Source organism: Osmerus eperlanus, chromosome 20 (assembly GCF_963692335.1).
Source record: "Osmerus eperlanus chromosome 20, fOsmEpe2.1, whole genome shotgun sequence".
NCBI lineage: Eukaryota > Metazoa > Chordata > Actinopteri > Osmeriformes > Osmeridae > Osmerus > Osmerus eperlanus.
The window spans coordinates 7,348,667-7,370,409 of record NC_085037.1 but is presented as its reverse complement, the minus strand read 5'-3'; the positions used below and the strand labels follow the sequence as shown (position 1 = coordinate 7,370,409).

At 45.1% G+C, this 21,743-nt stretch overlaps 4 protein-coding genes across 7 annotated transcripts in view; 3 read left to right on the top strand and 1 right to left on the bottom strand.

The window, feature by feature from the left end:
- The window catches only part of cacng7a (calcium channel, voltage-dependent, gamma subunit 7a), a 15,276-nt gene extending 10,787 nt beyond the window's left edge, over positions 1-4,489 (top strand). Inside the window, exon 6 of the mRNA XM_062445870.1 lies at positions 53-4,489. Within this exon, the coding sequence (XP_062301854.1) occupies positions 53-641 (589 nt within the window). The 3' untranslated portion in view covers positions 642-4,489. The remainder of the gene's footprint in view (positions 1-52) is intronic.
- The window catches only part of dbpa (D site albumin promoter binding protein a), a 133,887-nt gene that overhangs the window by 88,384 nt on the left and 23,760 nt on the right, over positions 1-21,743 (top strand). The gene's annotated exons all lie outside the window — the stretch shown is intronic.
- Positions 5,127-12,567, top strand: cacng8a (calcium channel, voltage-dependent, gamma subunit 8a). Of its 2 annotated transcripts, none has more exons than XM_062446014.1 (6): positions 5,127-5,280; positions 7,017-7,294; positions 7,865-8,092; positions 8,853-8,936; positions 10,088-10,228; positions 10,459-12,567. In XM_062446014.1, exons 2-6 carry the CDS (start codon positions 7,264-7,266, stop codon positions 11,277-11,279), a joined length of 1,305 nt encoding a protein of 434 aa, XP_062301998.1. In that variant the 5' UTR covers positions 5,127-5,280; positions 7,017-7,263; the 3' UTR covers positions 11,280-12,567. The 2 variants fall into 2 exon arrangements, with proteins under 2 accessions (XP_062301998.1, XP_062301997.1); XM_062446013.1 differs by lacking the exon at positions 5,127-5,280 and adding an exon at positions 6,389-6,658.
- cacng6a (calcium channel, voltage-dependent, gamma subunit 6a) lies at positions 14,578-19,926 on the bottom strand. 3 transcript variants are annotated; one of them, XM_062445984.1, is made up of 5 exons: positions 19,860-19,926; positions 17,926-18,941; positions 17,286-17,360; positions 16,951-17,088; positions 14,578-15,931 (listed from the first exon to the last, which is right to left on the bottom strand). In XM_062445984.1, exons 2-5 carry the CDS (start codon positions 18,332-18,334, stop codon positions 15,711-15,713), a joined length of 843 nt encoding a protein of 280 aa, XP_062301968.1. In that variant the 5' UTR covers positions 18,335-18,941; positions 19,860-19,926; the 3' UTR covers positions 14,578-15,710. The 3 variants fall into 3 exon arrangements, with proteins under 3 accessions (XP_062301968.1, XP_062301969.1, XP_062301967.1); XM_062445985.1 differs by having other exon boundaries at positions 17,926-18,468; positions 19,860-19,890; XM_062445983.1 differs by lacking the exon at positions 19,860-19,926 and adding an exon at positions 19,543-19,824.

Here is a 21,743-nt window from a genome sequence, read left to right as displayed (position 1 = left end):
AGAGTGCAGATATTTCATACTTATGGTATGTTATTGAAGCCTCCAATGTAAGCATGTTATTGAGTTTCACGGTCTGTCATTCCATCCAACTTGTATTATTGTATTACATCTTTACGCGCTCCATCTCGTTCCATCTCTCTCTCTTTTCTCTCTCTCTCTCCCAGGGGGCAGGAGTGATGTCCGTCTACCTGTTCATGAAGCGCTATGCTGAGGAGGAGATGTACAGGCCCCACCCAGCCCTCTACCGCCCCCGCCTGTCGGAGTGCAGCGACTACAGCGGCCAGTTCCTCCACCCAGACTCCTGGCCCCCTCCCCAGCGGGGTCGCAGTGCCTCGGAGGTCTCCAGCGACATCTCCATCCAGCTCAACCAGACCCCCCCACCGCCACCCCCCAAGGGCAGCTCCTCCCAGCAGACCCCCTCCTCGGGGCCGTCCTCAGGGGCCAGTTACCAGCTCCAGCCGGCCTCCTCCTCCTCTTCCTCCTCTTACCCGCACTCCTCCCACCCCCTTCACCCCTCCCACCCCCACTCCTCCCACCCCAGCGGTCTCCCGTCCCAGTCTGTGTCCGTGGGCATGCCGCCCTCTGCCGTGCCCCCCCCTCGTTACCACACACACATGCGCATGAGCGCCTCGCCATGCTAGATGGAGGGAGGGCAAGAGGGAGACAGGCAGGGAAAGGGGGAGAGAGAGAGAGCAAGGGGTATATAGCAGGGGATTGGCTGGATTATACAGTAAGGGCGACACAGAGACAGACAGATACACATAACCCAACACACACATACACACATTAAAGTTGTGGGAGAGGGTAGGTGAGTGCATTGGATGAAGATGGGATTTAGGAGTTCAAGGGCAGCGAGCAAAGAAGAGATGAAGGAGGAGGAAGGGATAAAGAGGAGACAAGATGAGGAATTCCTAGTTGATGCTGTGCTTAAAGATGAAGAGAGACATTTTGAACAAACTTTCAAAGAGAAGGAGGGCATGAGGGTGGGGATGGGGAGGGAGGTATTATTACAGTATGTATCAGAGGGAGGAGGAGGAAGAAATTTGAGAAAGAGAGGTTGGGTCAGTTAAAGGTCGATTTAACTATACATTTGACAAGCACTATCGCTCACAAGAATCACAGCAACTTGTATATGCATAGAGATTTATACTTCAACTGTACATACATTTCTTTTACCTTACTCTCCAATGTCCTGGAAACTGAATCCAAACGTTTCAAACTGTAACCATGTTATGTCGTTCAAGGAATATGTTACTGTATGTTTACGTGACTCATTTTCGTACATGTTTGTATCTAAGAAGCAAGCTTACAGTAATAGAGAATGAATGTTAACCTTTTAAAGTGGGACACAGACAGAAGCAAAAAGCCCTTCCCTGTCTTAGAACATGTTCTGGTCAACATTCCATTTCTGCACCGCACAGAACATTCCTCAGAGAATCTTCTCAGAATATTAAAAATGCGTTCCAAAGTGCAGACACAAGCTGTTGGACCAGACCATGCTGTAAGAGCAGGTGTGGCTGGGCATTCTACAACTGTACATACAGAACCATACTAGAGCACTGCTCTGCTGTAACATCGAAACAACCATGAACACGGTACCAGCTCACAGGCTTTACAGAACCTCACTCTGGAAGCAAACACCAAAACTTTGGCATTCTCAATTTCTGTTTACATGCTGTTGACGTTGAAAAAAAAAAGAAAACATTGTAGCAAACTTTCAATAGACAATTTGCATCTCTTAAGGTTATTTACGAGTGTTAAATATGAAAATGTTCACTTTACGACATAGAATCAGTGCTACAGTAACAGACCATACGAGACATATCCTGTTTTGAACGTCAATTCTCTCGTTAGCTTGAGCCTTCTTCTTTATAAATGTAGCACACTGCTGTTTTTAGCAGCAACATGGATGTGTAGCGCTAAGGGTATGTTTAGATCCTGTCATTACCAAAAATCTGATTCTGCCACTTAGCAGGGGAGGTTGGCAAGGGGTGGACACGTTATTTGGAAAGAGCTGTGATCAACACCGGTTCTACGTGCAGTAACTATCAACATACAATCAGCTCCACCTTCGGGGATGTGCAACATTTAGCTATGGTTATGGTCAAGGTTATAGTTACAGTAGTCTGATGAATGTTTTTTGATAGTTGAGCATGTATGAAGTCACTGATTGGCACAAGGTTTTTGTGGTTTTTGGAAATGTTTACTTTTTATTAATGCGGACTGTCCAATTATCTGTGATCTGTGTGTGGGTGTGTGTGTGTGTTTATGTTGTAATGTATGTATGCAGACTACCCACTGCTATACATGTTTACATCCAACTCCCACGTTTTTGTGTAAACTTTACAGCCAACTTTACACTCAATGCAATCAATACAACCCAGCTGTAAAAAGACTGCTTGGCCTTCAGTTACTACCACCACTATTCCAATAGTAGACGGTAAAAGGAAATATTGTGGCCATTATCATGTTTATTTACGTCTGTGAAAACGACACTACTGTAAAGTACTATGAAACATGACATACAACTACTGCAGCCTAAATGAATAAAGATAGACACAAGGCTAAAAGAATGATGACATTGGGTTGTAAAGCACAGAGATTTACCATGAGAACACCAATGTCAAGGTGTTTTAGAAAATGTTTCTCATTGGACATCTGCAAAATAGGCCTCCATGTTTATGATACGATTGTACTGTTAAAGGGAGGTTTTCTCTAGCGCCCTCAAGTGGACGTGACTAGAGAGGACCAGGTGGCACCTTAGGAAGAAACTATCATGTACGCTCTTACATAAACCACAACAATTGCTACAAATATGAACACGATAAAGATATTATAGTTTTAACTGTCTGACTTACTGAATTATTCATCTCATATGTAATTAGAGTTTATACATTTACATATTATTTTTTTCATGCGGAAATTGAAAAGCTCCAAACACATTTCCCTGCCTTAGAAACAGGTTCTTCATCTTTTGAGGTCTGGATAAACATAACTGACTCCACTGTAGCCCTTGGCTTTACAGTTACATATAGTGCAGAAATACATGTGGAAAACTGTAGACCTGGGAACATATTTCTTTTTGCACATTCATGTGATAAATGTAAGTCTATGTTTCATTGTTTGAGGACCCAGGACAGACGTGTACAGTCTAGACTATATAGAACATAGAGTAAATATATGAATGCGTTATTATTATTATTATTATTATTATTACTATGATGATTATCATTATTATCAAAGACCAGGGCAGGTTCCTGCTGGAAAGAGTATTAAGAGAACTATAGAACAGATATTTGTAATTCCTTGTATAACCATAAATAGATTAGAATAGAGTAGCATTGTAGTTTTATTACGAACATTATATAAGATACAAGCCTATTTGATAAGCCTATATGATTTGGTGAGCGGGGTGATGAGAGACATAGACAGAGAAGGAGGGAATATTGGAAATAAAAGGTAGTTTTTAATTAAACATTAGTTTGCTCAGTGAAAGACAAGTCAATTCAGGTCCCTGTGAGAGTATTTTCTGTGCCCTGGCTGTTTTCTCTAGCCAGGGCTGGACTGGAAATGTTTCTGAAGTTCAGGACCATTACATTTTATGTCGCCGAGAAAGAGAGAAAGGAAGGGAGAGAGGAGATATATCCTGTCTCTATATGTATTAAGATTATCCATCGATATTGATCTGCCTCTTTTTTAATTGCCTTTACAACTTGTTCATGCTCCGTCTGGTCTGCTCACCCCAGATCCTCCTCCTGAATAGTATTGATCGTTTGTCTTGCTTTGTCCCTCTTCCATCCTCATTAAAGGAACACAGGCAGACATGCTCTACCTGTCTCTTCTACTTCCTCCCCTCTTCTCTCACTTCCTCCCCTGTTCTCTCACTTCCTCCCCTCTTCTCTCACTCCTCCCCTCTTCTCTCACTCCTCCCCTCTTCTCTCACTCCTCCCCTCTTCTCTCACTTCCTCCCCTCTTCTCTCACTTCCTCCCCTCTTCTCTCACTCCTCCCCTCTTCTCTCACTCCTCCCCTCTTCTCTCACTCCTCCCATCTTTTCTCACTCCCCTCTTATCTCACTCCTCCCCTCTTCTCTCACTCCTCCCCACTGTCTTCCCTCATTCTTTCTTGTTCTGTAAAGTCTCTCGCTAAGAACCGTTTGTTCTTGGAGCGTATTTAAGGGAACTGTGCCTAACAGCAGTAACTGAGAACAATTGCTATTATTAATGTTATATTGTTATTATTGTTTAACTAGTATTATTGTAAATTGTAATATCAGTGCTGCTACAATGGAATAATAATGATCATGTCATGTTTTAATGTTTTTTTTTTAAATTAATGTATTAATTTTGTTGCACTGGTAGAGATTGATTGTTAACACCCGAGAGATAGTGTTTGTGGAGATGTGAATATCACTGTGTGGGAATCTGTTTGTGGGGTGGCTGACTTCCATGTCATAGTCTACAGCTATTAAATAAATAGAGGTGAAATAGGTGCAAGTGTGCTTTTTGTTTGTAGTATGTGCTACACACACAAACACACACACTCCTGATAACAGTCAAGTAAACTGAAGAATGTTTGTAAAGAAAACCAAACCTAGGACATTCTGTTACTTTTCAAGCTGTACGTATGTGAGTGTGTGTGTGTGTGTGTGTGTGTGTGTGTGTGTGTGTGTGTGTGTGTGTGTGTGTGTGTGTGTGTGTGTGCGTGCGCGCATCTGTGCCTGTGTAAGACGCTGTGAGTGCAGGGAGGGCGGACAGGGCCACTGTATGTGTGTGTGTCATCTTGGATTACCAACAGAGGTAATGCAAAATTCAACAGGCAATCGTGCAATCAATATTCCTCTCCTGTGAGTCATACCACAACAAAGCTGTAAAGGACAAAACTATCTATCTATCCGTCTCACTACATATCGTTTCATATGAACGTTAAGGTTTACTACACAGCGTCTGACCAGATACAACCCATAAAATTAGGAACATTAACTGGCAAAACCACCTGACGGATTAACAATTGGGACCTTAATGCTGAAGAATTATTTGAGTGTTATCCATCACGGTCAGTTCGTTCGATTGAATAATTTATCTAAATGCGGTCCAATTATCTAAAGAATAACAGAAAAACTGCATTTTTCTTACGAGGTTCAGGACCTCTTCTCCCCTCCTCCGCTCACTGACAGCGTCGGTCGACGTTCATTCTTGCAATTATCTGATGTTCTCACAGTTCCGTCTCTTGCCTTGCGGTGTCCATCCACAAACACAGCTGCAGAAGTTCACATATTCACGGTAAGGTTTTGATTCATTAACAACCTTCCGATACTGCGATTAGGCTAATCCGATTGGATCTGGCAGCGGTCTTCTCCAATTACTAATTATTGTTTCCAGAACTAGATAGCCTACGCTACAATTAGTATTCTGTTGGTCAATTATTGATTTATTTGACTAAAATTACGTCGATTTCTATAGTGTTATATGTCATTACTGTCTGCAAAAAAAATACCGAATAGAGCAGTAGGCCTATTTTACAATTAACTATAGCTTTCTGAGTGACATACGGACGCGAACCATCACAATCTCTTTAGTGCATCTTCAGGTCAAATCAGTACCCCTTTCACATTTGTATAATCCTATTTCGCAATCATCATACAGGTATGATGATTGTCGTGCTGCGAAATAGGGGTGTTTTGGGGTGTCTTATAAAGCATAGTTTAAGATTCATATGAATCCCCCATTCACAGTATGACAGTCTTTCTTCCCATGACATGTTGCCAGCGCATAAAGACGCTCAGAACTGTGTCTATCGTCGAGGTTGATCCATAGTGTATACCTCCCAGAGGTGCCCCATTAGAAGACCGTGTACACACCCTGGGGCTGTACCTAGAGAAGTGTTCAAAATGTTCTATAATATTCATGCATCAGTATCACACATGCACGTTTCTCTCTCTAGGAACTAGGATATGTCTGTTTGATCCTTCATGTGTTCATGGTCACACTACAATAAGGTCTGCATTATTCCTCTACTGTTTCACTGAGCTGAGTGAGTCGAGCTAGTCTGATGCATGGCTGTGTGCAGCTGGGAAAACTTGACAGTGATTTCATGATGATTCCTGGAGACCTGGTCTAGATTTATATGGACTTGGATCATCATCATCACCACCACCACCACCATTCTCATCGTCACCTAGAATTAAATAGCAGTGCACCTTTACTGTGCTGTGTAAGGTTTTGAATCATCCACAACTAATATATATATGTAGTAGTATGTCTTTACACAGTAATGGTGGGGGTCCAAAGCATCAATATTTAAATGCTGTTTAATCTCATGAAAATCCCCTCAGCTGTTTCTTTCCCACCTCCACCCCCCCCCCCCCCCCTCACCACACACTCTTCTCACTCACCCGGTTCAGTCCTAGACTTTGGAATTCACTGTTGCCATGGCAATGGAATAGAACACGCTCTCTCGCTCTCTCTCTCCTCCCGTTCTCTATTGCTTTATCTCTCTCTCTTTCTCTCTCTTTCTCTCTGTTGCTCCATCTCTCTTTCATTCTCTCCCTCTTTGGGAAATGTAGAACCAGCATTCTGATTTCTTTTCTTTGGACCTGTCATGAAGAATCTGTTGGGCTGAATAGTTGATTAATATTCTTTTGGTTGTCAGGTTTTTAAGGTAAGATCCTACATAACCACTTGACTCTGTCTCTGTCTTCATCCCCCTTCAATCATTCTCTCTCTCTCTCTCTCTCTCTCTCTCTCTCTCTCTCTCTCTCTCTCTCTCTCTCTCTCTCTCTCTCTCTCTCTCTCTCTCTCTCTCTCTCTCTCTCTCTCTCTCTCTCTCTCTCTCTCTCTGTCTCTCTCTCTCTAATTGTCTCTCTCCCTACTCTTTTCTCTCTCTCTCTCCCTCTCTCTCTCTCTGTCTCTGTCTCTGTCTCTCTCTCTCTCTCTCTCTCTCTCTCTCTCTCTCTCTCTCTCTCTCTCTCTCATCTCTCTCTCTCTCTCTCTCTCTCTCTCTCTCTCTTCTCCTCCAGGACTGCTATGGTTATCCTCTGAGAAGGACGACAGCTAGCGGAACCTCACTCACCCAGGGACCTAGCAGAGAGAACAAGGGTGAAGAGAAAGAGAAGGCATACGAATTAAGGGTGAAGAGAAGTGAGGGAGGAAGGAGAGAGATAGGGAGAGAGATAGGGAGAGAGCCAGTCGATGGATGCAGCTTGGAGAGAGGGGACCCCACCACTTTCTCCACTGACGAGGAACACCTAGCTACAGACAAAAGGCATGGAGGCGAAAGGCAGACACATGCCCCCAGGTAATGAACGCCACACACTAATGCACACATACACACACTCACATACACACGCACAAGCATGTATGCACACATACAATAATACAACAAAAAGTAACTAACCATACACACACACTTAAACATAGGCATGCTTGAACGGGTGTGCCTCTGAGCGTTGAAAACAATGGTTGTCGATTCAGTTGTGGTAGCTAAGCTTGTGATTCCACAAGACATACTGTACTTTGGACTCTGGTGCTGTACCTGTTCTTGGTTGTAAACACTAAGGATATCTTCTACAGTAGGAGTCCTTCCCTATGTGGGGTGTGACTTCTCTCCAGGTTTAGAGACCCAGGTCAAGACTAGGTCAGCATAGCAACGCCTCAGGAACAGAGCATCCTGGTACTGCTGTTGCCTTGGAAACAACCAGTAGACCTAGCAGTTTTCATTCACTCCGGATGCCAGCTTTTCATATTTTCCAAACTTCAGCATCCGGCCTCTGTCATGCAGTGACAGCTCGCCACCCCCCCCACCCCAACCCCCACCCTCACTTGTTTGGTACTTCCTCCTCCCCTCGCCTACTCCCCTCCCTCCCAGCCATGGTGTGGTGCGAGCGGGGCATCCAGGTTCTGCTCACCACCATGGGGGCCTTCGCGGCCTTCGCCCTGATGACCGTGGCCATCGGCACCGACTACTGGCTCTACGCCCGGGCCTTCATCTGCAACAGCACGGCCAACTCGTCTCAGGAAGACCCCAACAACAAGGACAAGAAAGACCCCGGCGCGCTCACACACTCGGGCCTCTGGAGGATCTGCTGCCTGGAAGGTTCGTCAGACCGGACACCGGGGATGGGGGGAGTGTGTGTGTGTGTGTATCTTTGTGTGTGCTTATGTGAGTACCTACATGTGTATGTGCATGCGTCATCCCGCGGGGAGTATTGGGACGACGCTTGATGAGCTACGGGAGCATGAAGTCCTCAGACTCACGCGCACACATAATCACACATGGAGACGCATCAGAGCGGACAACGCTGCTTTCCACAGCTGCCGAGCCATGAAACTGCCAGGTAGCGTTCAGTAGCACACCTCGGGTAATGTCAAGGAGGACAGGGAGGAGAGAGATGAGTCAGTCCGCACTGCTTTTCCATTTGCCCACCTGAAAAAGAGGCAGACAGCTTCAACAAGGGACATTACACACTCATACATGCACGCAAACGCACTCACACACAGACGTACCGCCATTTTATATAATGCAGTGTTTTAGACAGGTGCTGGCTCAGCAGGAAAACCCATTATTATGGTGGGCCACTGAACATGATTATTACTGTGTTGATGCTGCTTTTGTCCCGAGACAGAAAATGGCTTTTTCCTCAACAGCAGGTTCTACTGTAATGACATGGTGGCAGTATGATACAACTGTTCAAACAAACTACACTGAATTGGGCTCTCTCTCTCTGTGATACCCCCCCCCCAAACTAAATCGTGGCTCTCGTTCTCCATCCTCCCATCCACCCTTCTCTCTGTCTCCCCCCCTCTTCTGTCTCCATCCTTCTGTCCCTCCTTTTCTCTCTCTCTCTGTCTCTCAGGGCTGAAAAGCGGAGTGTGTTCTCAGATCAATCATTTCCCTGATGATGCAGACTACGACCAGGATGCTGCTGAGTACCTGCTGCGTGAGTAAAGAAAAGAGGGATGGAGGGAGAGGGGGGTGGAAGGGTGGATGGGAGAGAGGGATGGAGGGTGAGAAGGATTGAGGGAGGGGGGAGAGAGATGATGAGAGAGAGGGATGGAGAGGGATGGAAGGAGAGAGGGATGGAGATAGAGGGGAATAAAGGGAGATATAAAAAAGAGAGATGAGCAAAAAAATGAGTATACTCTGCTGGTAAAATAAACATTACGTAGAACAAAAATAAAAAATCACAGAGTTTAGGACAGACTAGGAGAGGAATGGGAATGAGATGGAGGGACAGAGACACAGAAAAGAGGGGGGTGGAGAGATGGAGGGATGAGGGGAGGTGGGCGATTGTCAACACCACTGATTTTGGATTGAAGTGCGAATGCTGAAGAGGAACATTGAAGGGGGCCAGGTGCATGCTGGGTGAGGAGTCTGGGGGCGGCCGCGCCGTGCTCCTTTCAACAGAGCTGTGGAAACAAACCCTCAGAAAAAAAACATGACTGCATCTTGGCATGGGGTTTGAAAATGTCTTAGACACCATTTTAACAGAGAGAGGAACCAGTTGTACTTGCGATGGTTGTGATCAAGCGCCTCTTGTCATGTCTTGCCCATGAGAGGGCTGAGATGATTTATGAGAGCTAAGAGTTGACAATGCATTTATGCAATGTGCTATGTGCCATCCACTTCAGACTTGTTCAGATTAGATGTTCCTGCTGAGTAGTTCTGCTTCAGGCCATTTATACCACATCCTGGCCATGTAAGAGAATCCCTTTGATACAGTATCTGTCTGTATACTCAGTATGAGATTTCATGCATCATGATTACATTTCAAATTGTACAGGATATATTCATATAGACAAGGTCATAGGCAGATATGTATCAAGGGTGGCCATGGATAACTGCTATATAAAATGCCACAGTTTTCTAAATGGGACTACTGTACTAGTAGTCAGTCTAATGAGGGTCACTTTTACATATTTCAGGAATCTCTGGAATTTTAGTTTTAATTTCCGGGAAAGAACTGCAGAGCATCTTGAGATGTTTTATTGAGTATCAAAGCACGGTCCCTTTCATAGAAGAGTGAGAGAGGTCATTTAACGTGTCTACCTGCAACTCAGTTGTATTTAACTTCTTCTTTTTTCTGTTCAGGCGTAGTTCGGGCCTCGAGCATCTTCCCCATCCTGAGCGCCATCCTGCTCCTGCTGGGCGGGGTGTGTGTTGCTTCCAGCAGCTTCTATAAAAGCAAGAGGAACATCATTTTGGGAGGGGGAATCCTGTTCGTGGCAGCAGGTACTAGTCTGGTCTCCTTCCGGATAGTGTGCTTTCTTTTTTCTTCTCTCATGCCTGTTCCCCTTTTATATGTAAGCTACAGCCAAAGCTCTACCTCCCTCAAGCTCTTGAACTCATTCTTATTCCTTTATTCTTCATCTTTTGATTGAATCACCATCTCACTCACTGTTGTCTCTTTATCTCTGCCTTTTTAATTACCTTACCTTACCCTCCCTCCCTGCCCCCTCCAGGTCTAAGTAACATAATCGGTGTGATTGTGTACATCTCGGCCGCTCTAAGCGACATCTCTCCTAAGAAGGACGAGGATAAGAAGTGGCACTACTCTTACGGCTGGTCTTTCTACTTTGGCGGCTTGTCCTTCATCCTGGCTGAGATGGTGGGCGTTCTCGCCGTGAACATCTACATCGAGAAGAACAAGGAGCTGCGCTGCCGATCCCGCACCGACCTCTTCAAGACCACCACTCACGCCATGCTCCGCCTCCCCAGCTACCGTTTCCGCCGGCGTTCTCGCTCCAGTTCGCACTCCACCGACCCACCCCACTCGCGCGACGCCTCACCAGTAGGGGGCGCCAAGAGCTTCACCCTGCCGCCCTCTGCCCCGCCGTTCTCCGTGGCCACCCTGCCCAACCCCCACCACACCAGCGGTGGAGGAGGGGGGGATATCTCCATGTACACGCTGACCAGGGACTCCAAGCTGGGGAGTCTGGGAGGAGGAGGTCCCCCTCTGTACGGGACGGTGGATCGGGCCACGCTCTACCAGTTGCACAACTACTTCCCAAAAGATGGTGGCGCAGACAGTGGAGGAGGAGGAGTGATGATGAGCGGCACCCTGCCGTCCCTCTCCAAGTCCAACCTTGCTACCTCGGCCCAGAATGCACCTGTGTCTGCCGCACCGTTGAATACCTCAACCTCCTCAGGCCCCGCCCCCTCTCAGCCGCCCACCTCCACCATGGAGCGTGACAGAGGCATGGCCACGCTCGATAGGCTGACGGCCAAGCGCGACAGAGATAGCAACTCTGACACGTTGAACAGGAGAACCACGCCAGTGTGAACTGCGGATAGAGAGAGTGTGGAGGGGGAAGAGGAGGAGGAGAAAGGCTGACTGGGTGGCATGCTAAGCTAAAGCTAACACTTAACAGCTAATCGCATTCTGAAGCCTTCGTACTGCTGCCATAATGATTTAATACGGTGATACAAGCAGTCATAACAACTAGTGTACGTTCATGACAACTGCCTTAACCTGGTCATGACCCACACTATGGCTTTCAGTGCCTAGTTACTTAGTTACCCATTTAACCAATTAGCTAGTTAGCTAGTAGCCATAGTTATCTCCTACACAGTTAAATGCCATATTAGTGATGTACAGTATCTGTCTATGTAATGCTTTTGTTGTTATGACTGCTTCTGACATCCATCTTGCTGAAGGCTGTACGATTACTTCTGTAAAGTGTTACCAAAAAGGGCTGTAGAGTAGGTAAAGTGGACTTGGAAGGAATGAGGGGATAAGGGGATGGGGGGAGGATGGAAGTAGTGTGAAGTGCAAGCCTCTCTCTTTCGATCCATCTCTATTTCACTCTATTTATCCTATTCTACAGACTAGAAATAATAAATGTATAATTAACAATATTATTGAGTATTAGATTATTTTTCAAACAAACATCATGTCTGTGGTGGTGATCTTTGGGTTGTCTTTCATTCCGAGTGCTTGATCATCGGTTACACAAGATTGTAACTTTCTCTTGACTATTACCAACGTTGCTGTTGTTTTTAACTTATTGTAGTAAACGTTATTGCAGGGTAAAATTTGTACATTTTAGAAATATGATTTTTTGTATTTTTCTATTCCTTTGAAGTTGAGGATTTCAATTGTTTTTGTTCACTCCAAATCTAACGGTATCATGTCAAAAGCATGTGCGCCAATGTGAGTGTGATGTTGAATATACATATTATTAATATTATTACATACTGTTATCACCAATTTACTTTTTGCTGGCTATTGATTTGATTGATATAACCAACGTAGCCTACTCAGTGTTTTCTATGGTTTCTGACCACTAGTGTATTAGACGATATAATTTATATAAATCCGTTTATTTTCGTGATGGTATACGTAGGTATCCTTAATGTTATTGTTTCCGGTTCGTACTGCGTACCGTTTGTTTGGGCAAGGAGGGCTGAGAGAGCCTGTCAACCTCTGAGAGCAGAAGTATCCTGACACTCACACCGTGACTCCACGCTGTTTCTTAAGTGAGAGGAGTACATTTACAATGGGAAAGCAATACAATATTCTGAACCTCACTGAGAAAAGAACAATAAATATATGAAATAAAGATGATTATATATGAAAATACTTTGTGTTGACTCTGTCATTAAGCACTTCCACAGGGCATACAGAATTGTGACAGAGTACATTTGGGTGGGTAGGTAATTTCAAACTTTATTTGTAGTAGCAACCCGATTACAGTTGACATAACTGGGACAAGCTAACATCGGCTTTTAACCCCCTGCCAAGTGAATTATGTAATGAAAAATAGCTATTTCCAATTTCAAAGCTATTTCCATTCTCCTGATGGTCTTGAGTGATGGGCCAGTAGCAGCGCATTGTGGGACACTTGAACTAAGGGTGCTACAGTATATAGAGCAGAGAATATAGAAAAATGTTCAGGTGTTGCTTGGAATCCTAAATGTTCTAAACAGAACCTTATAGACGTCAAACGGATTCTAATTGATTTCTGTCTTTTTCTTTCTCTCATAAAAAATCATTTGAGTGTACAGTAGGTCAGAGTTCACAGTCGTTCGTCTTGGGATGTTAACCTCAGGAGGAACCTGCACAGCAGAGAAGGAGGGGAACAGAACCTAACAGGGTTCCATGACACCACAAGTTCCAGAACACCATATAGATCCAGTAATTAACACAATAACATCTTAATAAGCCCAAATCTCCCCTCCACTGGGAGAATGTCAAGAGGACAGGGCCACTCTGAACCCAGGGGAAATATGGAAGCCTCTAATCTCATTAAAGCTCGTCTGCAGGACGAGGTCTGAGGCGGAGGTCGAGCCAACCTGGATCTAGCGTGATGTGTGATTGAGTTTGGAGTTTTAATTAGCTAGCTCTCTGTGGGGGGTCTAGTTGCTGCGGAGTCTCCCTGTCCCGATAAACACCCCAGAAGGGAGGTAGTTCTGATGGCTTGGGAATGGGGGAACCGGACAGGAAGAGACTGTGACATGAGGGGATGGGGACAGCTGCTGACCCAGGGTGCCATGACAACAAGGTGAGTTATGAGGTGGTAGGGTCAGGCCTCTTGTATTTTGGTAATGTCAGAAGGGGCCCTTTCCTCCTATTACGTCTGATCTACGCCGAGCCACACACACCTACACACACGTATCTTAGATGCTCTAATAGCCATTTTCTCATACACACACAGACACACGTTTGAGATGCCCATTCACATACACACTTGAACACACAAAACTGAGCGTGTCCATTTCAAAACGATTAGACACCTAAATATACAGAGTGGGCTGGGTGTCCAGTGACTGGCGACAGAGGTTCGTGTTTCGTCTGTATCCAAACTGGACGTGTGTGTGTGTGTGTGTGTGTGTGTGGGGGGGGGGGGGGGGGCTATGTGTATGGGTGGGTACAGAATGAGGACAAGGGTTAACACACCGGAGATATCCACCGAGGGGGCCTGGCTTTCAGCCCAGTCAACCACCAGATCTAGCATGAGTGACAGAATATGTACTCATAGTATGTGGTGCGGGTGTGTGCGTGTGTAAAGGTGTGTGTGTGGGGATGTATATAGATTTATAGAGACATTTAATACAGGACTGAGTGACTGCCTGACTCCAGCTGGACAGTGTGGTGAGTCAGGCAACTCACTTTAATGGCTCTCCAAAATATGGACTTCTGGTCAAGAAAAGAAAACATAATCAGAGCTAAAATCTTTCCCTGTCAAGATTGACATTATTATCATAGGTTGTACATGTGTGAGTCTATCTGTGATCATGTGTATTGTATTATATTGTATGTGTTTGGGAAACCCAGCTCGAATCCAGGTTTGTGTTGCTTATCCCTTTCAGCCAGATTTGTCATGGCCTAAATATAGAGGAGAATGTTGCCAACATGTGGGAGAGAGAGAGATAGGGGAGAAAGAGAGAGAGAGAGAGAGAGAGAGAGAGAGAGAGAGAGAGAGAGAGAGAGAGAGAGAGAGAGAGAGAGAGAGAGAGAGAGAGAGTGTGAGTGCACCATAAAGGGAGAGATTGGATGGAGGTCAAGAAGGTGAAAGATATGTTTCTTCACATTGTGGGAGAGATGGAGGATGATGAAAGACAAGAGAAGGAGAAAGGTGTAGGAGAGGAATATCTTATATTCACATTTCATAATAAATATCATGTCAATAATAATAATGAATTACCCTTCAAAAAGTGAAAGAGCACAACAGTTTGCATTTACACAGGTGAACACATAAAAACACTGAAAATCTCAGTTCCACAATGAGGTTTAGATATATCTTTCTAAAGGTACTTTGCTATATTGTGTCCCAGTTCATTGGTGGAATCTCCTGAACGTGTACATTAGGTCACTTATGGTATCTGGGTTGTAGTTATACATAGAAATTATATTTACAAGACCATTAATTGTCAGTGTTATAAACTTGTTTCATAAGACTGATAGATTGATCACAACAATAGTAAATAACCCAAAAATAAATAAAAAGTTCAGCAACCTCAGAACATGTCTTTGATTCCTCCACAACAATTTTGCATCCATTTTCAATTTCATGCTTGGGAGGCTGACAGAACTGAAGTCTTCACATGTGATGTGAGAAGGAACATTAGCGCTAGTAGCCAACACTTTAGAGTCAGCATCTGCACTCAGTTAGCATCAGTCTCACACCTGTCTGCTCAGCTATCCGTGTCAGTATCCCTCCCAAACCTGGGTGCCAATACTAACTGAACCTTACACTTCGTATGAGCTTGAGTCTGCCTGGAGTGTCAGGTGTGTGTGTGTGTGTGTGTGTGTGTGGGGGGGGGGGGGGAGGGGGGGGGTGAATAGTTAGACAGAGATTGGTTTTATTGTGGCAGATGACAGAAATCTGGCACAGAGGTAGCATTTTTAATTGAGGGTGCCTCTTCTACAGAAGTTCTAACTAAGATTTGACAAATTCCTACAGCAATCATCCATGACCCTAAACTAAGCCAGTTGCATGTCATCAGAGTAGGTCAGTTGATAGTGCTGTACTATACTAAATACTATCCTTGGAACCACTTCTAATAGATTTTTCCTAGGGAAGGTAATTGAAATTCATCCAAATAATGTGTTGCACTAGCTATTTAAACGCATGAACTGGCGCAGTACAACAACCCAGCCGTAACAAACAACATTCAGGACAAGTGAGTAATCCTGTGTGTACTGTGTAACAGAAGAAAAAAAGTTATTGCAATTTGTTTGTTATTCAATTGCAATACTTCCTTACGGCCACTAGTTGTTGCTGTCCTGGTGAGGCAGACATCTCTGCCAGGGGCTGTAGGGCAGGGCCAGGAGCAGAAAGACGGCTCCGCCCAGGATGAGGATGGCTCCAGCACAGCCCATAGAAGACACTGACCAGGACAGCTCGTGGTGCAGGGGGACTGTGTGGTCGCTGGCCAGGAAGGAAAGAACCGACTGATGGAAGACTATGAGAGACAGGAACACCAGGATGCCTGAGAGGAAGAGAAAGGATATGGGATCAAGGGGAAAGGGGAAAGATTGTGAGAGAAAGGGATTAAACATCAAGAAAATGCTGATAGAAGAAGATGAGTGAATTGAATACCAGTGTGACTGGAAGGAGGGAGGGGTAGGGAGAGAGGGGAAGGGAGAGAGGGAGGGAGAGTGGGGAGATGGGGTGGAAAGGAGGGGAGTGTTCATGAGGTACAGCAAGATAAAGAACTAAAGAAGGACAGAAGGGTACAACACTAGGAGCAGGATGAGGGGATGTGGGTGTGAGAAGTTGAGGTCTTTATGAGGAGGTACTGTATGATGGGAGTGTCAGGGATGACCATGTGACCTTTCCTGTTGGCAGGGCCCATCCCTTACAGACCGGGAGCACATATTACTGTAAGCCCCCCCAAGAGTCTGTGCCAGTCCTGGAGGCAAGCCAGAAGTGTCTAATGATCCTAGTTTCCTTCACCTCGACTGTCAGGGAGTCAGATGGCTGAGCGGTGAGGGCAAGTAATCTGAAGGTTGCCACTTCGATTCCCGGCCGTGCCAAATGACGTTGTGTCCTTGGGCAAGGCACTTCACCCCACTTGCTTCGGGGGGAATGTCCCTGTACTTACTGTAAGTCGCTCTGGATAAGAGCGTCTGCTAAATGACTAAATGTAAATGTAAATGTTATGTCTCCCAGTGAGGCGACTCCTCCATCCTGAGAGACTGCTGAATGAGTGAATGAGTGAATGAGTGAATGAGTGTGTATAGGGAATGGACGAGATAAGGAATGGTGGTCAGGTGGTTAGTATGATGTATTTATGTTTGCGCACACGTTGGTCATGCAGTCACTCATTGGTCCCCTTTAGCTCTCATTTTCTCTCTCGCTCTCTCTCATTCTCTTATCTTGCTATCAGTCTCTCTGTCTCTCCACACGTTTACACACGCAAAAAAAACACGCAATTATTTGCTGACCGTTGACCTCTGGACTGTTTTGTTGACATGAATACTTCAACCCAAACAAGCTGTCACTAACCTGAAAGGACGAAGCAGAAGGAGGCGGGCTTCAGGAAGAACTGGACCCCCTTGCTGAGAGCCATGATAACGCAGACTGACCCCATGACCATGAGGAAGAGGCTGAACATGGACAACATGGCCGCCGCAATGTTCAGATCTGGAGAGGAGAGACTACTGTCAGTGACAAGAACACATGGAATGGAGATAAGGAGATAAAGAGAATGTTGTGTCTGTGTACCAGCTTGTCTTCTTGCTTGCATGCGTGCGTGTGTGTGGTGTGTGTGTGGTGTGTGAGTGGTGTGTGAGTGTGTGTTGGACAATGAAAGTGAAAGGCCAAGGGACAGTGTGACTCACTCTTCACCATTGTCTTCTGAAAAAGCATCTTACTCTCTCCAGTAGTAAAGAACTTGAAGTAGCTGCAGTTCGACTCTTCATAGGGCAGGAGTGAGAAAAGAGGAGGATCGAGAGGAAAAAGAAAAGAGAGAAATATTAGAGGAGAGACAAAGCGATACAACAAGACATTGATTGAGTCTGATGTCAGAGTTGTGATCACATTCGCTTGTAGGAAAGAAATCTTTGAAATACAGCGACTGCTCTGCTGCACACTTTAATTACCCTGCATCAAACACGATCAGTCATGCACGTCAATGACAATCCCAAGGTCAATATAAGGTCCTTCCCTGCCTATTAGGTCTGAGTAATCATGTGATCCACTCAGACATACATAAAAGATAGAGACATGTGACACTCCTCTCCACTGCCTGTCTGCCCTCTCCAAGCTGAGGAGAGGTAACAGACCTTTATATAGAGCAGCACTACATGACAAGTATGCCAATATGGCTGTCTGTGAATATGTTTGGACCTACCAGCAAAGTGAAATTAAGGTGTGAAAGCTACAATCCATAGGTGTTGCATACTGTTTTAACTGGAGAACCAGCACCCCCCCCCCCCCCCGCCCCCCCTACCCAACCCCCCTGGCCCAGGCACAGCCCACCTCCAGGCAGGTCGGCTGGACCGCAGCTCTCCCTCTCTGGGTCTATGTCGGCCACCCACAGGGTCCTGGAGCAGCCCTTCCACAGTCCATAGTGGGCCGTCAAACATGTCTGGTTGCCATAGAAACTCTTCGACGGCGATAGTTCCACCCAGAACTCTGTGCCCACACCCAGCACACTCAAAATCACACCCACGATCGCCAGGAAAAACGCCAGCTTGATCTTCCCCTCCTGGTTCTCGCTCATTCCGCCTGTGCCTGATGATGCCGTTGTTCTGCCCCGGCGCTTAGCCCCAACTCCTTTGCGCCCACCCCCAAAACCTGACATTCCAGCCACCCCTCCAGCAGTCCCGCTCCCAGCTGAGCCCGCTGGCCTTCCATCCTCATCTTGAATGAAGAAGGTGGACCACATGAAGGACTTGTTGGGACAGATACACCTGTGTGTTTGTGTGTGTTAAGTGGATGATTTTGTACTGTATAATGTATAATAAATATTATTTTTATAATAAAGTACAGTATTCTGCACTGGACTATTACATATGCTGTCTTATTATGTGCATGTGAGCATGGACACAGGAGAGAAGAGAGATATAAGGGATGTAAGACAGATAAAAGAATGTCAGACACAGGCAAGGCAAGGCAGATGATGATAGGGACAGGGGAATGGAGAGATTGATGCTGCAGGGGGGAAAGGGAGAGAAAGACGACAGGAAGAGAGTGGGAGGAGTGGAAGAAGTGTATGGGACTAAGAAGGAAGTGGGGGGTAGAAGATTACTCAGTTCATGAAGAAAACTGAAGAAATAGACAATCTATGCCTGGGATTAGCATGCACAAATTGAAAATAGAAGGGGGGGAAAATGATTAGCTGTCATTTGGAAGCGGCAGGTGGTTTGGAAAACGAGTACAAGTCGAAAACATTTGTCATTTTTTCAACATTTACATATTTTGTAAAAAGATCAAATTAAATGCAACTATTCAAGGGTAGCAGGAGAGAGAATGTGTAGAGTGGTGTGGCAATTCTGGGAGAAAAAGGGAATAAGAGGGAAGAGAGAGAGAAAAACTAATTACTGTGGTGATCAGGCAGGTCAGAGGAACGGTAATTCATAAATAGTCAGAAATCTATTGTTATTATTGAAGAACTGTGACTGAACAGCTGACAGTCAGTCAGCTGAATACATATCCTGTCCTTTAGAAGCTCTTTGAAGATAAAGATGCACAGCTCACACATCCAGACAGACTGTCTGCTAGATTCAATATCTGTTTAAATTGACACTCGGACAATAGTAGCGTTTTGGAAATTCGATCAGATCAGATCAAATTGATAGGCATGATTAGACAAAACACACTTTACTTTTAGCAATAATCCAATATTGAGCATGTAAGTGCAGGCCAAGATGTACAGCAGAACAAGACGAACATTTATTTTTTACAGTTTGAATGTTTTACTGTTAACCCCAAAGTGATTGTTAAAAGGTAAAAAAGAGTGCATAGGATGGTAGATTGACCGTGTCCTTGTTATTTATAAAAAAATCTCAAGTGACAAAAGAAGCGCTGGCGCATGCAGATTTAAATGACAGTGGCTACAACCTGCAATCAGTCTTGAAAATCACACACACAAACCTCCTCAGTATTTTTCTCTCCAACCCCAGGGACATCCAACACAGCTACCTCGCTCCAAAATGTTAACAAATATATTTACAGCCACGGTTTACAAACAGGAAGAAAATAAGAAGCTATAGGCTATAGCAAGAAATACAAATATCCCCACAGTGACTTTTACTGCCACAATTAAAAGATAAGAACAATCTATTTATTTTTCCAGATTGTAAATCAGGCCAAATGTGGACACAAAGCTGGTTTCTGCCAGCCGTGGTGCCTTACTTAACTCATCATGGCCACGACACAAATCACAACAATGATATTAACAAGTTGCTGACCTGTTTTGTGTGTGTGTGGCTCAGTTCGGAGTGAAAGAGGGTGAGGCGAAGGAAGGGAGAGAGAGGTCGAGTGAAAGAGGGTGGGGTGGGTGCAGAGGAAGAGAGGAGGGGAGAGAAGGGGAGGGGAAAGGGGAGGGGGCCAAAATGCTCTGCTCTTTCTGTTTGTCACATAGTGATCAAGTGTGAGAGAATGAGTGAGAGTAAGAGTAAGAGTGAGAGTAAGAGTAAGAGTAAGAGTAAGAGTAAGAGTAAGAGTGAGAGTAAGAGTGAGAGTGAGAGTAAGAGTAAGAGTGAGAGTAAGAGTGAGAGTAAGAGTGAGAGTAAGAGTAAGAGTGAGAGTGAGAGTGAGAGTGAGAGTAAGAGTGAGAGTAAGAGTGAGAGTGAGAGTGAGAGTGAGAGTAAGAGTGAGAGTGAGAGTGAGAGTAAGAGTGAGAGTGAGAGTGAGAGTGAGAGTAAGAGTATGAGTAAGAGTAAGAGTAAGAGTGAGTGAGTGAGTGTATGAGTGAGTGAATGAGTGAATGAGTGATTATGCATATGTTTGTGAGAAATGGGTTTGTATGTTTATGTGGCTGTGTGAAAATGTATCCATAAATGTACATATGTGTGTGTGTGTGTTTGTATGTGTGTGTTTGTTGGGGCTAGGGGGTGGGAGGTGGGGGGTCTGCGTGTGTCCCTTCTGGCTATTTTTGACTACCACCTGTTAATGACATTAAAAAAGCCCCCTGAGGGCCAGAGTCTTGCTGTGCAGTGCACCCTGGGAAGCGGTTGGGGGTGAATTCCTGTGGTATCCTGGGATGTCCTGTAGATTGAGGCAGGTTGTGGTTCAGCACCTTCTGAAGGGGACTGGGTGTTGACACTGGCGCAGATTTAGGTCAGGGTCAGACCATGCCATCTCCAAAAGCAAGTTGAATCCCCTGCTGACACATGCAATGCCATAGTTTATCCGGCGCTGATTTGGCTGTCCATTAAAAATTGCAAACACATAGGTCTTTGTTTATTATGTGTGCATAGATGCTAAGAGACTAGGCTGTTACATCATACCCTCGAGCTAGCTTTAAGTTCCCTAATCTGGCCAGGCAACACTAACACTCCGTTATTTAAAGCCACCATAAGAAGCTGTCATGCAAAATGTAAGTTATGTACACCACTGACATGCATAGAGGCCTCTTCCTGGGACATACAGAGATCCCTCAAAACAAATCCAAAAACATGCCACATTGGTTCATGTATGAGTCAAAAAAGCTGCATACCATCTTTCTGGTTAGCGTGTTTCTACAAAAAGCCAAAGGTTGAGGCCCCTTCAAAGAATATGATGAGAAAAAGAAAAGATGACGAGGAAAAGGTGGAGGAAGCGGGTGTTCACCGAGAAGGCCTTCAGTAGCAGAACATGAAGCTGGTGAAGTGCAATGAGGACAGCTCTCCATCAGATGGCGCCGCTTGAGAACAGCCCAGGGCAGGGAGAAGAAGTGGGCTCTGAAACTAATGTGATATGGTGGGGGAAAGGGGGGGGGGGGTTGTTGAAGAAAGAGGGGGCGTCTTGCCAGTCAGGTTTTGAAGCCCTCCAAACCTGCAATGTTCTTAGCATGCACAATGCCTTCACTAAACAACCTAATTGACAATCCTGAAACTGTGTGGATGTGTGTGGTGTCTTATGTGTTGTGTCTGAAGATGCCAGTGAGTTCTACGTCTGTTTTGAACAGTAGTTGTGAGTGAGTTTGTGCAGTAATGACCTGTGAGCTAGCTACTGTATGGTAATAGCTTCTGACTAATGCTAGTGATAATGCTGTGCTTCCTCTGATCAAATGAAAGCTCTGGCTGACGCAAAAAGTGATAAGGGGATTGTCATCGGAGAAGGGCCTGTTAGAGAGTGTGTGTGTGTGAGTG

What these genes read in the sequence shown, in the direction of transcription:
- cacng8a (XM_062446014.1), top strand. Translation starts at nt 7,264, where the DNA reads ATGGAGGCGAAAGGCAGACACATGCCCCCAG. An exon ending in TGCTGCTGAGTACCTGCTGC is followed by an intron (nt 8,937 to 10,087) that starts GTGAGTAAAGAA and finishes TTTTCTGTTCAG; the next exon opens with GCGTAGTTCGGGCCTCGAGC. An exon ending in AATCCTGTTCGTGGCAGCAG is followed by an intron (nt 10,229 to 10,458) that starts GTACTAGTCTGG and finishes TGCCCCCTCCAG; the next exon opens with GTCTAAGTAACATAATCGGT.
- cacng6a (XM_062445984.1), bottom strand. Translation starts at nt 18,334, where the DNA reads ATGTGGTCCACCTTCTTCATTCAAGATGAGGATGGAAGGCCAGCGGGC. An exon ending in TCCAGCCGACCTGCCTGGAG is followed by an intron (nt 17,361 to 17,925) that starts GTGGGCTGTGCC and finishes TGCCCTATGAAG; the next exon opens with AGTCGAACTGCAGCTACTTC. An exon ending in TCAGAAGACAATGGTGAAGA is followed by an intron (nt 17,089 to 17,285) that starts GTGAGTCACACT and finishes TCTCCTCTCCAG; the next exon opens with ATCTGAACATTGCGGCGGCC.